Raw genomic sequence first — 17810 nt, forward strand, 5'->3', positions numbered from 1 at the left:
CCACAGCCTGACACAGCACTCTCAGATTGAAGGCAGGTAGTTTCCAGGCAATCAACTTCGAGTAAATGAATTATTTGGCCATATTAAAAAGGGAAAGCTGAGTGTGAAAAAGGGGAGAGAGAAAGGGAGCGAGACAGGCAGTGGGAGGCAGGGTAGGTGGGACACAGCATGCCGGCCAAGGACCCTCTACTCCCTTTGCTTTGCTCTGTGGCCCTGAGCCAACCTGTCACCTCTCTGGTCCCTCAGCCTTAAAATTCTCTGCTCAGTTCAGCTCTCAGGGGCCTAGGGCCCCACACCTCTACAGATGATGCAAATCAACTTACCCTGAACCCTCCCACGAGTTCCCCTTCCCAAAGTCCTATTCACTTCCCTAGGCTGCAGCTGGACCTGTGAATCAATGAAAAAAAAAAAAAAAAAGGGAGAGGGGACAATACTAAAAGAAACAAATCACTTGGCTGAGGTGACAGAAATGATTCTTTTTTAATGATTGGGACTCGAATAAAAACATATAGTGTCTGGACAGCCTCACCCAAGAGGTGCTGGATCCACTAACACTACGATAAATACTGTTTGTTTGTTTTTTTTAATATATATATATATATGTGTATATATATATATATATATAATCTCATTTTTTAATTATGAAAATAATAAGCTCTCGCCAACTTGGATAGGCTTCATCACTAAATTAGCAGAAACCAGCTCAGCACAAACTCTCCAGAGATAAATACTGGTGGCTCAGTCAGAAGGGAAAAAAAGATTAAAAACCCCAACCTCCCTTCAAAACAATACCCCCCTTCCAAGTAGAAGGCGCTACATGAGCATAACCAGCCAATACTGTGTCACAGGCCGTTGCACGTGAAGGGGAGAGAGAGAGATTGAAGGAGTGGGAAAAGGAAGGAAGGAAGGCAGGAAGGGAAAGGAGAGGAGGGGAAGGCTGGGCAGGAGGTGGCAGGAGTGGACTCTGCCCATGGCTTCTAGGTCCCTGTGCCAGATGCCTAAGGAGGGCAGGGCAGCTCCAGCCCCGGGAGCTGAGGGAGGGTCAGATGGAGCCAGCCAGCATGGTCAGCTAGTGCAAGTAGTCGTCAACTCTGGCAAAGGAGCAAGATCCCAGGCCCACTCGGGCCATGAGCCGCAGACATTCAGAGGCCTGGCCCAGGGCGAGCATCAGAGGAGGCTGCTTTGGCAGGTTTTGAGATTCTGCAGAGGAAAGACAAAGCCCGTCACTGTCCTGCCCAGGGCTTGAGCTCACGTCAAAGTTCCCTTGGGGATGGAAGGTAGGGCAATAGTGTTCATGTCTCTCTGTGTATGTCCCAGCCACCAGGTCATAGCCCTGTGGCCATGCAGGAACCTGAGGGCCCTAGCCTGCCTCAGAGCAGTGGGCTAGCCTGGGCCTGTGGTCATGACCGGAGGATCATTACAATCCAGCCAACCAACTCAGGCAGAGGGAGGTCATGGGTTGGGTTCAGCTACAGAAGCCCAGGAGTCCTGGGGTCCACCAGGAAGTCTCTGGGCAGAGCCTGATGCCCTGATTTGGATGAACATCAGCTATTCCTGGGGGGAAAGAAGGGGATGCCCAGGTACACAAAGGGCCAGCTTGTTTTTGTCAGATTCACTCACCTAAAATGGCGCTGTTGAGCGCAGCACACACTGGCTCCCTCTGGATGGGATCAAGCTGCTGGCCAACAGGGCAGCTCCAGGGGTCCGAGTACGCCAGCAGACTGAAGGCATCCTAAGGGGCAGGGCACTCTGAAGAGGACTGTGGCACATATACCACACATGCCCACATGTCTCCAGGGAGGGCCAGGGCCCTCACATATCTGGACCATAGAGTCTGAGAGGCTTGGGGGTCTATCCCAGCTACCCCACTTCCTACTGCAGGCCTGATGAGGGCCAACTGTCCCATTGCCACTGCCCCCAGGGCCCTCCAGAACCACCCTGTCCTCGCCCCCAGGTGGGGGCCTACTCTGTGTGGGCCTGGCTTGTCCTATACCTGTAGCATCTCTGTGTGGGCCAAATTCTTGCCGTACTCCCGGCCCAACTGCTCACTCAGTGCCTGCAACTCACGGCCAAACAGGATAATCCTTTCTGTGGCAGCCTGGTTGCCTCCGCAGAGCTGCCGCCGAGGATGCCCATCGTCTGCGCCCAGAGCCCAGCACAGAACACATCAGGAGGGATGAGGAGAGAGGGGAAGGACTGGGGAGGGGGCCCAAGGAGAACACTGGCAGGAAGGGCTCTGGGTGGGCTACAGCTTCTGCCAGAGGCAGGTGAGGGCTGGGAGGAACAGGTAGACCGTCCACAGCTGAGCACATAATCTAGGAATCAAAATGGACTCAGGAGTTTTCCTCTTCCCACCCAGCACAGATGCACTTACACACCCTGTCCAGTTTCAAATGCAGGGGGCTTGGTCTTGGGGAAAGGCCTGGACCTTTCTATACCACTAGAACCACCTCAAGGATCCAGACACAACTAGCTAAGGAGGTGGTGGATCAGATCTGCCTAGAGCTTGTCAAGCCGCCAAAGTTAGCCCACCCCAGCCCCCAGGAGGGTCACCTGGACTAAGCATTGCCCTCCCACATTGGGTATGCCAGGGCATAGTCCTTACCCATGCTGGACTCATCTGTCTGCAGGTCCTCATGCTTGTAGGTGCCATTGACAATGCGTGTGGACATGCTCTCCAGCACACCATTGGGGTAATGCTCTGCCTCCATCTCCATCTCACTGTCGCTGTGGAAAAGGGTTGAGGTGGGAGTTGGCCAAGGGGGTATGGTTGGAGTAGCCTGGCTGAGCCAGCATTCAGGCTTTAGATACAGGTTGCTGTAGGTAAACCGATGGCCCCCAGGAGCATGAAAGCACAGCCCAGGCTTCCCAGGTACCAATATCTGGCAATTATTTCCTGAGCCCCTACAGGATTTCCACAGACTTGTCACCTGATTCCCACTCTTGTCCCACAGTGCTGCCTGTGACCATTCCTTCCCTGGCTCCCCTGTGGGTTGGCACACTCCTTCTACCACAATGCCCATTCCCCCACTCTACCACTCAACGACTGGGCTCTGTTCGGGGGACGCCAAACCCAAGTCAGCCCTGCGGCATTCCTGGGGCCGCTGAAAGCCACCTGGTGCTGCAGTCTGCAGCCTAGATGCAGCCTGCCCAACCTAGCTGTCCACAGCCAGGTCTAATGAAAGTTCCTTCCAAGTAGACTCTGGGATTCAAACAGGCCCAACCATCTTGAAGGACCCCACCTTCTCAGCACAGCAATGTTAGCACCTCTGGGAATGCCAGGGCTGAGGGAAGTGACAGCCAAATCAGGGGTCAGGACAGAAGCTGGAGCTAATGCCTGACAGCTCAATAGCTAGTACTTAGGTGCCGACCTGGGAAGGAAGTAAGGGGTAAAGGGCAAGGGGTGGCACTCAAAGACAGACTGCAGTAGCCAGGTTGGCCCAGAGCAGAAGGCAGGAAGGAATTAGAGCAAGACAGGCACCTGGTCTCCTGGTTACTGGTGCTGCTCTGGGGCTGGGACTTGGTGGAGTCTGTTGAGTTGGATTCAGAGTAATTGACAGAGGACGGGGAGGAGGAAGATGAGGAGGACGAGGACGAAGATGAGGAGCTGGGTGCAGGGTATTTACTGTGGTTCTGTTTGCTCTTGGTAGATGTGACACCATTGCTGCAGCTGGGACTGTCTGCTCCTGGAAGCCAGGGAACAATGAGAAGAGGAGGGGCAGCTTGTCATCAAGTGGGAACCTAGCAATGATCAGTGGCCCCATCTCCCTTCCCCAAAGCCAGCAGCGATCCCAGCTGAGGGAAAGGCATGTGGGGTGGCCTTTCTTCTCCACACCAGTTCTTCCCAGAGCCCTAGAGAAAGTGGCTGACCTGTGTTGTGCATGCGGGAACTACCAGGGCCATGGCGGGGACTGAGGCTGGGGGAGTCAGGGAAGCTGTCCTGGGACTTGGGGCTTCGAGAGCTCAAGCTGCGGACCTCACTGTCAGTCCCGTTCACCATCTCTACAAACTGTCGGCACCTGCAGAGGGAGCAGAGTAGCAACGTTCTGAGCCTGGCCCAGGCTGTTATGTTCCCACCAGTAGCAAGAGTGGGTGGTGCTATGTGGCAGCTGGTGGTGCCCAAAACTTACTTGAGCATGAAGAGAAGGTTGGGGTTGTGCTCCAGCAGCCCTGGGTAGAAGCGTTGTGTGGTCTCAATGGCCTCACCCACACGGCCCTCCAATACCAGCTTCTGGATCTCTGAAAAGAGCAAGAACACGACAGTAAGCAAGGGGCTGCAGACCTCCTCAGAGCCAATGCCCGGCACACCACCAACTTGGAGCATGGACCGACCACACAGACCAACCACATGGGCTGGCTCAGAGTGACCGGCCAGTTGAGGTGCCCACAGGAGAAGAGGCTGAAGGAAGAACCTGGCTGCCCAAGCACACAACAGTCCTTGGTTTCCACCAGGTTTCAGGGAGCCCCCAAGAAGAGGGGAATGGAGGGGGCAATTACAGCCCAGAGGCAGGAGGGCAGGTTTGAAGGCTGCTCCTGTGGGGTGCAGGGTGCCAGGAGCCTAGGGGGAGGGAGCCTGGCCCTGGGAGAGTGATCTGGGGATGGGCACCCAGGTGACATGGTGGCCCTGGGGGCTCCTCTTCAGGCAGACTTCTCTTTCCCGACCTCTCAGTCACGTGGCAATGGAAGCACAGCAGTTTCTGGGCCAGGGCCCATGTCTGCGCCGGTCTTTGGGGGCTGCAGTATTCTCCCTGCTGGGAGAGGAGGTCATCCTCCTCACGCTGGCACCTCTGACGCTGGCACCTCTTGGGCTAGCAGCATCTTGCTGGTGCCTTCTCGCTCTTGCCCTGGGGCCTGGCGTGTCTTGCTGGGAGCGACTTCTGGGTGTGAGGCTCTCTCATTCGTAGATCCCAAGTCTGGGATCCCTTTCCGTCTGTCTGGCTGAGTGCAGCTTCTCTGGGAGACACAGACACATGCACATACACAGAGACGACAGGCTCAGAGAGACGCAGCAGGCACACACGCAGAGACACGTCCACACACACGCCCACTCACCCTCACTCTCCTCTCCTCCTCCTATCTCCTGCCCAGGCTCTTTTTTCCTCTTTCCCAACACCCCTCCTGCCACAAAAGAGCTCCTAAACAGAGTACAAACACCAGGAACGCTCCCTTTGGTCAAGATGCCAAGGATGGACTCTAGGTCATCTGCAAAGGGCAGGACCATAGGTGGGAGCAGCCACAGAGCCTCTACTCTCACTGCTCACACCAGTCCTCTCTGGCCAGTAACAAGCAGAACTACTCAAGTAGAGTGAATGGTGGGAAAGGTGGCTCTTGGTCTGATAAGATGCAAACACACTCTTTCCAGAAGACCATGAATAAGAAGCAAAGTGGAATCCAGGAGTCAGGGGGAAGGACACAGCGTGGAGGTGCAGGATCCAGCCAAACCGGGGCCCAGCCTGCGCCCAGCCATCAGAGTATGCATGAGGGAGGCGGCACTGAGACAACTCCATGCTACTGGACTGTCCATCTGGGCAGTGTTGCTCTGAAGGAGGACCAGATGCAGGCCCGGGTAGGGCTAGTCTCCAGGGTGGTGGGGACCAGAACTAAATGGACTCCTGACAGCTTAACCAGGGCCAGCACGAGCCAGAGAGCAGAGTTAGGGACAGATGAGGGAGGAAAATGGGAGAGGAGACTCAATCTTACTTTGTCTGTTCCTTATGGACGCCTGTTCTTCCTGAATCGGGGTTTCAGTCATTCGGGCAAAAGCCGTGGCCGTGGCACAATACCCATGATGCACCAGGTAAGATGAGACCATGCTAGAAGAAAGGAAGAGCTTATGGTGACACTCAGAAACTGCATTTCTCAATAATCACCTGATGGGATGGACTATGTCCCTGTTTACATCTGTACTGTCTTCCCTGAACACATCCAGTGACCGAGAACAAAGGGGCTGAGATAACACAATGGTTCCTCCTGGTGCTCACGCAGTCAAGCTAGGGGGGTGCTGGTCACCACTTTTGTGCTCCCAGCTTGGAGGAGTAGCTGCCCACACGTGGGCGAGTATGAGCGGCCAAAGCATGTACAGAGGCACACATCATGGCCTCATGATGCACTGCATCCTCATGGACCACAGCCATCTCTGAGAAGGCCAGTGATCTCACCGAGGGCATCCTACAACAGCAGCTGGCAGCTGCACAAACAGTGATGCACACCACACGTGGACTATCTTCAGACACAGGTGTCCTCAGCAGGCTGCCCAGGCACCCAACAGAAGTGTTCCAGCTCACCAGGCAAACCTACCCTCAGAAGTGCTGGCTCTGGAGGGTGATGGGGAGCCAACCATGACTCAAGTTCCTTTACCACACAGCAAAAAGCCGGGGTCCATGAAGTCACGATATCAGGCTGATTTTGCCAGGAAGGGATAAGCATAGGAGCACAATCTTTCGGAAATGGCTGGGCAGGCCCGGTGGCCATCTAACACCAGCCAGAGTAAGCTGAGCAGGGACATATACGTGTACACGTACGTACACATGTAGAGCAGAAAGATCCACCTTCACATCTGATGTGTACAGGAATGATGGTTTAGAATGTGTTTATGTGTGTGTTTGTCTGATGTCATCATAATTATCAATTATACATTATTTGTGTATATGTATTAAGTGCCTGGAACAAAGTAAGAAGTAATAAAAATGACCTCTCATTATGAAATCAGATATTACATAATACTATATTTGGAATATTATTATTACTGAAATAATAATATAATGAATTATGGATAACATAATGAAGAATAGGAATTCCAGAACATTTAACAGTGTCCATGCATGAGTTGTACACAGACTGAGAGGCAGTCGTTCAAACAAAACAAGAGGGTACTACATGGTTTTAAATTAGGAAAGGTGTGTGTCACAGTTGTATCCTTGCACCATACTTACTCAATCTATATACTGAGTAAATAATCCAATGAGCTGGACTTTATGAAGAAGAATGTGGCATCAGAATTGGAGGAAGACTCGTTAACGACATGCTGCTATATGCAGTCGGAAGAAGGATTGGGCAATCTACTTTCGTAGTGATACCACCTCGGAAACCCAAGAGGGGGTCACTATGAGTTGAATCCAACCTGACAGCAGTGAGTTTGATTTTTTTGGGGGGGGGGGGGGCGATATGCAGATGACACAACCTTGCTTGCTGAAAGCAAAGGGGACTTGAAGCACTTACTGATGATCAAAGACCATAGCTTTCTATATGGATTACATCTCAACATAAAAGAAACAAAAATCCTCCAATCGAAGCAACAAGCAACATCATGATAAATGGGGAAAAGATTAAAGTTGTCAAGGATCTCATTTTACTTCACTCAACAATCAATACCCATGGAAACAGCAGTCAAGAAATCAAATGACATACTGCATTAGGCAAATCTGCTAAAAAAAAAAAAAAAAAAGCCTCTCTAAAGTGCTAAGCAGCAAAGATGTCACTTTGAGACTAAGGTATGGTCTGGCACTTTCCATCATTTTATACGCATGTGAAAGATGGGTAATGAATAAGGAAGACGGAAGAAGGCCTGATGCATTTATTTGAATTATGGGGTTGGTAAAGAATATTGAATACACTACAGACTGCCAGGAGAATGAACAAATCTGCCTTAGAAGAAGTACAGCCAGAAGGCTCCTTAAAGTGATGGTGAGATTTCATCTTATGTGCTTTGGACAAGTTATCAGGAGGGACCAGTCCATGGAGAAGGACATCATGCTTGACAAAGTTGAGAGTCAATGAAAAAGAGGAAAAACTCAAAAAGATGGACTGACACAGTGACTGCAATAATGGGCTCAAACACAGCAACAATTGTTAGCATGGTGCAGGACCAGGTAGAGGTCTGCTGTACACAGGGTCACTATGAGTTGGAACCAACTCAATGGCATCTAACAACAAAATGTTATTATTACACACACAGGTTAAACATTTTTGGCAAAATGTGATTCAGCAGAGTCCTCATCAGTATCAAATACCACTAAAATACACGGTCCCTTTGACTCAATAATCACACTTCTTCAAAGCACACCAAGAAATAGGAAAATCTTAAATATGAAACTTTCATGTACAAAAGCAAGGAGCTCTGGTGGCACAGTGGTTAAAGCATTTGGCTGTTAACCAAAAGGTTGGCAGTTCAAACTCACCAGCTGCTCCATGGAAGAAGGATGAGGCAGTCTGTTTCTGTAAAGATTTACAGCCTTGGAAACCCTATGGGGCACTTCAACAATGTCCTACAGGGTTGCTATAAATTGGAATCAACACACTAGTAGTGAGGTGGTTTTTTTTTTTTTTTTAATATACACAAGAGTTACCTACACAAATGAAAGAGTAGGAATAATCTGAACTTTTCACGAAAGGATGCCAGAAGGGAGTTGTGGCAAATATGAGTATGGACACATGGAGGCATAGAGACACGTGGACAAATACACTATGGGCTGAGCCCTGGGCCCTATGGGCCAAGCATGTAACTCATCCTTTCCTGCCTCAGCAAGCTCTCTGGCAAGGTCCTGGCCCCTTCAGGCAGGAGCTTCTCAGCAGCTCTGGGAACAGAGGCAGCTGTGCTGCCCTTCCTGAGAAGGGTCTGGCTGCCTAGCCCCTGCTTCAGCCCTTCCCTGAGGCCAGCCTCAATCACACCCCTCCAGAAACATAGGCTGCACAAAAGACTCAGTGTGCACTCCAACCCCACCCCAGGGGACTCTGGCACCCAGGTGCCTTTGCAGGGCAATGTCCAGGGATAGCTGGAGCCCAGCCCTTCCCCTGTACCTATCTGCCTACCCTTGGGAGCCAAGTTCCCACCCACCTCCTGGCAGAGTGGGTACTGGTCACAGCCTCACTCAGACCTACAGACAGCAAGTCCAAGAGAGACCCAAACTTGGCCTCCTTGGGGAGTCTCAGCAACCCTGGGTTCCAGAACAGTCTGCGAATTAATCAGCTAAAGACCAGGGAGGTATCTCCTTGCCAGCACTGCCATAGACACATGGGACTGTGCTGGATGCTCACCTCTGAGAGGGAACCCCAGGCCAGAGTCATGGCATGATGGATCCCTCCACTGTTGGAAAAAAGTCCACAAAGAAAGAGACCACAGGGTACCTATTATGAGTTGAACTGTCTGTGTCAAAAAGGTAGGCTCAAGTCCTAACCACTGGTACCTGTGAATGTGTACTTATTTGGAAACAGTGTTACTGCAGATGTAATTAGTCAACATGAGGTCATAATGGAGTAGGTTGAGCCCTAATCCAATATGACTGATGTCCTCATAAGAGAAGAGACACAGAGACACACACACAGAGAGAATGCCATGTGACAACAGAGGTAGAGATTGGAGTTATGTCGCCACAAGTCAAAGAATGACAAGGACTGCTGGCTGACACCAGAAGCTAAGAGAGAGGCATGGAATAGACTGTCCCTCAGAGCCCTCCAAGGAATCAACACTGCCAATACCCTGATTTCAGACATCTAGCCTCCAGCCACTCCTCGGAAGGAAGGTTGGGCAATCCTACTTCCGTAGTGATACTGCCTCGGAAACCCAAGGAGGGGTCGCTATGAGTCGGGACCGACTCGACGGCACATAACAACAACAACAACAGCCTCCAGAACTGGAAGACAGTACACTTCTGTTGTTTCACACCACAAAGTGTGTGGCACTTGTTACAGCAGCCCTAGGAAACTAAGGCAGCATCCGAGTACACCCTCTGCAAAATGCCCTGGACAAAGTAAACAGCCCTGCTGGTGAGGTTACATCTGGAGCCTTCCAATCTGGTTGAGAGACAAAGGTTTTAGGAGCAGCTCTGAAGAACCACGTTGGAACTGTCCAGAGGGAAGCAGCAGAGTAGCAGGCCGAGTCACCCTGGGGGTGCTTCTTGGGAGAAAAGCTATCGGTGGAGTGATCACCGCAGCCTGCAGCACAGCAGAGCCTACAGGAGCGCCTCCTGGATGGGCCGGGGAATAAGGATGGGAACAGGGCACTCACTTCTGCAGCACCGCCTGCCACTCGCCAAGCCGGGCACTGATGGGGAAGCAGTGGACAGTGCCCTGGACCTTGGCGCGCCACTCCCGCATGTAGTCCTCAATGTCAAACAAGAAGGGCTGCTGCCCAAAGTTGGCATCCACAATCTCCCCTGGTGTCTGCAGGCCTACGGTGGGGTACAGGTTGGCCTGAAGAGGAGAATGAAATGTCAGTCAGGACCCACGGGCAAAGGGGCAATAGGACTTTGCCTCATGTCCAGCCTTGGACTCTGTGAAGTGCAGCAAGGCTGAAGGAGGCAGGGCAGGCCACGCTCTGCCTTCTGCCCCCAACCAGAGACACCACATCCCTAAGCTTGAGAGGACAAAACAACAGAAAGGCAAGCAAGGCTTAACATGAGGAGTCCCCTGCCCTGCACCAGAGGCCATTATGTTCTCAAGGCCTGAGGCCCTTCCTCCAGAGCTCAGCCGGCACACAGAGGCAGGCCAGGTGCCACCACCCTGCAGGTATGCCTGTGAAGATCTGCTGCGGGTGTGGACTGGGGCTCCTCTCAGAAAGAACCAGCTCCCTGTGCAGAAAAGGGGCATGTGAAGGGACAGGAAGCAACAAGGTAGACAGGGAAAGAAGGGAAGAGGAGAGCATGGCAAGGGGCCAAAGGCGATTTGGACCCCTAACACTGCCCCTCCTGTCAGAGGCTCACTGAGAGAAGGATCTTATGGCCAGTGAGGTGAGTGGCATCCCTCTCTGTGGGCGTGGAACCCCCTGCTCCCTTCTAGCCTCTGCCATGACCAAGTATTCTACCGCTAGCTTTTGCCAGGTCACTTTCTCATGCAACGCCTCCTGCGGCTGGCCATGCCTCACTCATCTCCCCACTGCCACAATGTATTGTCTCCCAGGGCTCCCATCCTGGGTCATCCCTGAGTACTCAGGTGCCTTTCCTATACACTGGGTGTTCAGTCCACCATAAGCTCTGACCCCACAAGACCCTTCACTTCCTTCCTTTCCCTCCAACCCCTAACCTACTTCCCTGCCTCTGGCAAAGCCCACCTCCTCCGGCCAGCCTTCCCTGTCACTGCCTACAGTGACATTCTCTACGTGAGACATCTATAGAACCGGGGCATCCACACACTTCATAGCACATGACTACACACTGCCCACACCCGTGTCTAGCTGTCCATGCCTTATCTCCACAACGGGAGCCAGAGTGGGAATTCTATTGGGTCTGTTCTCTTGCCTAGAACCACAGCCCTTCAGTGGGGCTGGTCTCCAGTAGGAGGAGACTTGACCCACAGAACAGAGGGTTAACCTTGGATGCTGCACTCTGGGCTTCAGAAGGGCCCTCAGATCACCAAGGCATTCTGTGGGGGTACTCAGGATCCCAAAGCACCCCCCAGAGGCAGCAAACCTTCCCTGCTTCCAGAACCCAGCCAGGTACACAGAGCCAGGCTAGGCTCCCAACATACGGGGCAGGGGCCCTCCATGTGATGAAGCCTGCAGTGATTCATAACAAAGAGGGACTGGGGTGCAGGTGGTGGGGGTCAGCTGGTGGTAGAGATGAGCTCTGAACTCAATCAGGAGCAAACACCCTTTTCTAAGAAGAGAAAAGCCCGCAAAGCTCACCTCTCTGGCTCGGGGGTACCCTGAGTGGGGGCAGGCTCCATCCCCCAGGACACTGGCTCTCCTCAGGGATCTCTGATGAGCATTCTCCACACTGTGCACCCCAGTCCACTGGCTGTAAGCCACACGGAGTTGGCTCAGACCAGCTGAGCGACGGAGCTACCCCCACCCACCCACACACCAGCCCCCAGCTGCCTTTGGAAATGCCACAGATTACTGTCACCTGCTAAGAGTTGTGAAGGAAGACCAGGCCTTGCCGCTGGGGAGAGAGAAGGGCCAGTAGATAGCCCTACACCCTCAAGCTGACAGCACAGCATACATTCCTGGTTGGGGAAAGGGCCGGACTCCACACCCTGCAGTTGCAGGCATACACACCCCAGCCCACTAACCCCCAACAGCTGGAACAGGGAGAGCCACTACTAGTACTTACCGGGAGGTCTGTGAAGGCTATACCTGCAGGGGGAAAGGGACAGTTGTCAGGACAAGAAGCAGGGTGGCCACTTGGCTCCTAACCCTCTGCAGCTCCTACCACCTCTGCTGGGGGTAGTAGCCAAACCTGTCTCAGGGCCTGTCAGCTTCCATTTGCTGGGTGGCTCGGCCAGTAATGAAGTCAGGTGCTGAAGTCTTATCCATAGCTCTTCTACTAGCTCTGGGAAAGCCTGCTAAGTAGTAAACCCAAATGATGCGCCCTGAGGTCCCTTCAGACCTGACTCTTCCCTCGGCCTACCACCATGCCAGGCCCCTTTCCATTCCTAGCTCATCTGATTCTCGTACCTACTCTGAGAACAGACCTTTTCTGTCATCGTTTTAGATGAGGAAAGGAAGCCTCAGAGGCTCAATGGTTTGCAAACAGTCATAAGCAGGCAAAATGGGAAGGGGAAGTGGGGGAGACTAACTCACTCCTGGTCTGATGCTCCTACATCATCTTTGACAGAGAAGTGGAGAGAGTGTGGTGGCTACCTGTCTGCCTGAGGTCACTCCTGAGCCCCATATGCAGGGTCAGTAGTCACTGAGCTGACAGGACTACACCCCTGAGAAGACTCAATGTCTCCCTCCAGTTCTGGATGGGAGCAGTCCTCATGGACCTCAGCATGGCCAGGTTGTTGCTATGTTCCTGGGCACAGGGAGGAGGCCCACAGAACCCTGGAAGGCAGGGAGGGCACGCTCCATCAGTTACCTGTAATGTGACCTTGGGCAAATTACCCAGTCTCTCTGGGGCTCAGAGTCCTCATCTCCAAGAGAGGGTAACATGAATCTCTAAACCTCAAGGAAGAAAGGAGAATATGAAAGACTGTCAACTCTGATTCATAAGCATGAAATACAGATACAAGCTGGCTGAGGCCACTACCATACTTCTGGGGATGGATGACCAACCTGGGCTTGCCTAGCAGTGTCACCACAGCACCTAGGAAGGACAAGACCTTGAGGTGCTTCCAGGAGGATGAAGAAAGAGGCTACTCCATCCTCTGTTGCCCCAGACAAGGGTAGAGTGCTCTCTGTGAGCAAGGCCACTGTGACTGCACGACCTGGGCTGACTCACAGGAGGAAGGTCCAGGCAAAGAGCCAGGAAGCAAACAGGACACCCAAACTTGTTGACAAGTATCCTGGGCTAGAGGCATAGGTCAGGGGTTACTGAGGCTGACAGTATAAACAGCCTGTGAGGGAGCACAGAGCTGTGTGACAATGACCCTGCAAATGCATGGGCACTGTGGAGAGGCTGTCAGCCTCCCATCATCATTCATTCATCCTTCCATTAAGGAGCTGCTGAGCCTCCCACAGCCAGGCCCTGTGGCAGGTACTAAAGAAGCAACTGCACGTTGCTTCTGATTCTAGCCAAAGAGATGGCATCTGATTAGTAATTATACAGACAACTGACTGATGACACACAGGGCAAGCGCTGTGATATAGGAATGATGGAGGGAACGAAAGGGCAGTAGGGCCAAAGGCATTTCCTTCTGCTTCTCGAAAGGGGCTCACTGATGCCAAGGGAGACTCTAAAGCACACTATGCCCAGATGGCTGGTGAAGAGGCAATACCGTCATTAGAAGAGGCACCAAGTTGCCTGTTACCCCAGCTTCATCACCTTTTTTACAGAACCATTACATTTCATAATTTAGAAAATGTGGGGGGACAGGTCATAGCCATTTTTCAGTCAAGTCTCAATAATATCCTTGTAGGGAGAAATGGAAAAACATTAATTCAAGCCAACATAATTGAGTAATTTTTAAATGGCTGGTGTCTATCTGCAGGCTGAAAGGCTCAAATCTCAGCCCCGACCAATTGCAGTATTTTTATCAATGTCTTGATGAAAACACACACACACAAGCATGTTCATCAAAATTCAGGTTAACAAAATGCTGAAACGGATGTCAAACATTTTAGATAAAACAAGCAAGACCACAGATGAACATGACACATTGGGAAAATAGTCAATTTGCTACTAAGTGAAGCCTAACTACAAGATGGGTGAGGTCTTGTGAAGAGTCTAAAAAGGAAGGAACTGGGGAGATAAGTTTTTTGAAAAGCCTGAGGATTTGGACTGACATCAAAGGGACCAGGAGCTCCCCGTGGGACTTGGGGACCTAACAGCTAATGGCCCTGTGGTGGTCCTAGTGGACATCAGAGCCCAAAGAAGGGAGCTGCAAGTGCAGAGGGGCCAGCAGGTATGCCTCAAACCCTGTGTCCCATGGCAGGTGCAAGGTTCTGAGCAAGATGTAGACAAGATGAAAGGATGTGAAGATGTTATGTACCCAGAGCAAAGGGGCGGGAGAAGGGATAAAGGGTACGTGCCCACGGTGGTGGCCCCTGGGACTCTAACAGGAGAAGGCCCAAGAACCAGCAAAGACTTGAACTCAAAGAACAGATGGGGAGTGAAGAGCCACCTTGAGACCTCGGCCCTACCCTTCAGCTGCTAGCTCCTCATCAACTGGACACCAACAACTGTAGCTGGGAGGCCATTCATTTCAGAGGTGCGCATTCAGACATGCACTCAGGTAAGCCTGAAGCACTATGCTCTCAGCTGCCTGGTTCTCCATGCTTACCTGCCTGCTCTGAGCTGAGACATTCAACTACGCTGCTGAGGGTTACTGGCTAATGGTCACTCAGCCTTGAGGCCCTTGTAGCCCCAGCCACCAGTTAACCTGATTCCCACTAAGGTCCTCTAATTCTGGCTGGGCTCATCTCCTAGAAAAGCCACCTTCTGACAGCCCCTTAAGTCAGGGGAAATGGGCCTCCTAGGAGTTGGGTTCCAGGTAAAATGTCCAAGTCCCTTTCCTTATTAAGAGCCTGTGGCCAACCTGGCTGGTTGGACTCTGCTAGTCCTCACTACACCATTCTGGAAGAACTTTAGGGAGCTCTGCAAGCCCAGCCAGGCATAGGTCCAGCCATCAGGCCCACCTTGTGGCCAGTTTCGTCAAGGGTGGCTCTCACTCAAGAGGTCAACAGGAGTCATCACCTTGTGGGGCAAAGCATCAGAATAGCCAGAATCTCTCTCAAGTTCTAATCCTCAATTTCCACATTGGACAGGCTTGCTCCTTCAAGGAATTCTACAGGCCGCTCAACATTCTCCACTGAACTCCTGGGTTCCTTGTCATGGTTAACAGCACTACTAACCCAGCTGCTCTCCCTCACTCCTTTTTTAAAAAAATATTATTTTATTGCATTTTCAGTGAAAGTTTACACAACAGATCAGGTTCCCATTTAACTATTTCTACACAAATTATTCAGTGACATTGGTTGTATTTTTTACAATGTGTCAACATTCTATTCAAGCCCTTTTGGTTGTTCTGTTTTCAATAACCTGCTTTCCCTACCTCCTCACTGTCTCATCTTTACTTCAGAGTAATTGTTGATCATTTGGTCTAATACAGGTGATCTTTTAACACACCATTCATGGATTATATTCTTTACTTTCTGAGCCAATCTGTTACTTTGCGAAAAGGTGACCTCAGGGGCTAGTTTTGGTTCAAGTCTTGATAGTCTCCAGGACTATCATTCTCTCCTGCTAGTGTACCTTGTCTGTCACTAAGCCCTGCTGGGTCATCCCTGGGCATCTCTGTCAGGCCTGTTCCCTGCTTCTCACCCCCACCACGACCACGTTACCTCAGGCCACCTTCTTCTTCCCTGGGCCCTTGCCTGGTTTCACCAAGGAGAACCTTTACAGTAGCTGCCTAGGTCACTTCCCACTGACCATGGACAGGCCAGAGGAGACCTGGCTCCACCTCTCTGTCCACCTCCTATCCGATGCAGCCCTCAGTAGTGTTCTGTAGCAACCAACATCCTGTCGGAAGGGCTGGCCAACATTTGGGTCACAGGCATGCAAACCACCCCATTCTCAACCATGTACTTGGGACTCTCAAACTTCCCATCCAACCCCAAACCCTACTCTAGCAAGTACCATAAAGACCAGGATCATGACCAGGGCACTGCTGCATCAGCACCAACCCTGGGCTCTATAAATGCTGCTGAAAGGATACATTAAACAAAACGCATGTCCCTGTTACTCTCCTCACAGTGCTTGGAAATGGCCAGAGTTCCCCCAAGGCTCAGGAAGGCCCTATAGCACTTCTTTGGCCTCAAGACCTGTCCTTGGGCCTTTTACCAACCAAAGGTGCTCCACAGAATAGACCTCTAAGGTCCCCCCATGCACCCACCAAGGCTGTGGCCGTTCTTGGTGTAGAAGCAGGTGCCGTTGATAAGATTGACACAGCAGCCAATCACATCGCCTGTGGTGAATGTGGGACCGTATGGCTGGCCAGTTCCCGAGGAACAGAAGGAATGCCCGTCATCGCCATGGTAACCATAGGAATGTTTGTCCCAACCTGTGGAGAGAGAGTAGTAAGAGGTGAGTAGAGGGACTAGAGAGAGGAGCAGGACTGTCGCAGAAGACCACCAGGTCTCAGCCTCTCTCCTCACTCTGAGTACAGGGCTGCCTGCCACCATCTCAGCCAGCACTCTTGGCCTTGTACGGGGCCAGGTGTGGACAGGATCTAGCTGTGCTGGAGGAGGAGTGAGCCCAGCAGGTCACCACCCCCAGAAAGCTGAGGCAGCCCCACTGAGCAATGATCCCAAGCAATTATTAACAAGAAACAAAGCCATCTGTAACCTGGAAGGGAAAAGGGCTCATCAGAAGGCAGGATGACAAGTACGTGGTCAGGGTTAGCCTCATGAAAGAGATGGGCTTGAAGTGTACTATGGAGAGGTTTTAATTTTTTTTTTTTTTAATTGAAGTATAATTTACATACCAAAAAATGCTCCCTGTATAGGTCAATGAGTTTTGACAAATGTATGTGTGTCGTGTTACTACCACCACAATCAAGATATAGAACATTTCCATCACTCCCCCAAAAAACTTCCCTCAAGCCTTTTTGTAGGTAATCCCCCTCCACCCCCCATCCCTTGGCCACACTGATCTATCTCTAGTTCTACCTTTTCCAGAATGTCATATAAATAGAATCAGAATAGAATGTCTTTTGTTTCTGGCTTCTTTCATTTAGCATAATGCACCTGAGATTCATCCACATTGTTACCTGAAATCAGTATCATGCTCCTTTTTATTGCTCACTAGTATTCCATTGTATAGATATATCACAGTTTGATTCACCAGTTTATAACATTGGAATTGTTTCTTGTTTTTGGCTATCATAAATAAGGCCAGTAAGTATTTGCATACAGGTCTTGTGGACTTATGTTTTTATTTCTCTTTGGTAAATTAAAAAAAAAAAAAAAAAAGCCATACACCTGAGTCATATGATAAGTATATGTTTAACTTGATAAGAAACTGCCAAACTGTTTTCCAAAGAGGTTGTACTATTTTGCATTTCCACCAGCATAAGAGGGTTCCAGTTGTGTACGTTCTTACCAGCACCTGGTATTGTGTATATGTGTGTATATTTATCTAGCCATTCTAGTAGGTAGGTATGGTTTTAACATCATTGTGGTTTTAATTTGTTTCTTCCCAATGACCAAGGATGGTGGGCACTTTTTCATGTGCTTATTTGCCATTTTATTTTCTCTCTCAAATGGATCTTTAACCTGCTCTTAACTAGGTTATTTACCTTATAATTGAGCTGTAAGAGTTTTTTATGTATTTTGGGTATAAATCCTTTGTTGGGTATGTGTTTTGCAAATATTTCCTCCCAGTCTGTGGCTTGCTCTTTCACTTTCTTATCAGTGTCATTCAGAAGTTTGCTGGGAT

General features: G+C 50.9%; 1 protein-coding gene across 1 annotated transcript in view; it reads right to left on the reverse strand.

The window, feature by feature from the left end:
• Positions 1-1069: 1069 nt before the first annotated feature.
• Positions 1070-17810, reverse strand: part of RANBP10 (RAN binding protein 10) — a 63671-nt gene continuing 46930 nt past the window's right edge. The window contains exons 4-14 of the mRNA XM_042780864.1: positions 16267-16434; positions 12045-12067; positions 10004-10188; positions 5701-5813; positions 4131-4239; positions 3871-4019; positions 3482-3686; positions 2606-2727; positions 1994-2139; positions 1621-1732; positions 1070-1200 (exon numbers count right to left, since the gene is read on the reverse strand). Coding sequence (XP_042636798.1) covers positions 1070-1200; positions 1621-1732; positions 1994-2139; positions 2606-2727; positions 3482-3686; positions 3871-4019; positions 4131-4239; positions 5701-5813; positions 10004-10188; positions 12045-12067; positions 16267-16434 — 1463 coding nt within the window. The remainder of the gene's footprint in view (positions 1201-1620; positions 1733-1993; positions 2140-2605; positions 2728-3481; positions 3687-3870; positions 4020-4130; positions 4240-5700; positions 5814-10003; positions 10189-12044; positions 12068-16266; positions 16435-17810) is intronic.

The sequence above is a fragment of the Orycteropus afer genome, unplaced genomic scaffold, assembly GCF_000298275.1.
Source record: "Orycteropus afer afer isolate SDZICR_OR568_19922 unplaced genomic scaffold, OryAfe1.0 scaffold00067, whole genome shotgun sequence".
Taxonomy (NCBI): Eukaryota; Metazoa; Chordata; class Mammalia; order Tubulidentata; family Orycteropodidae; genus Orycteropus; species Orycteropus afer.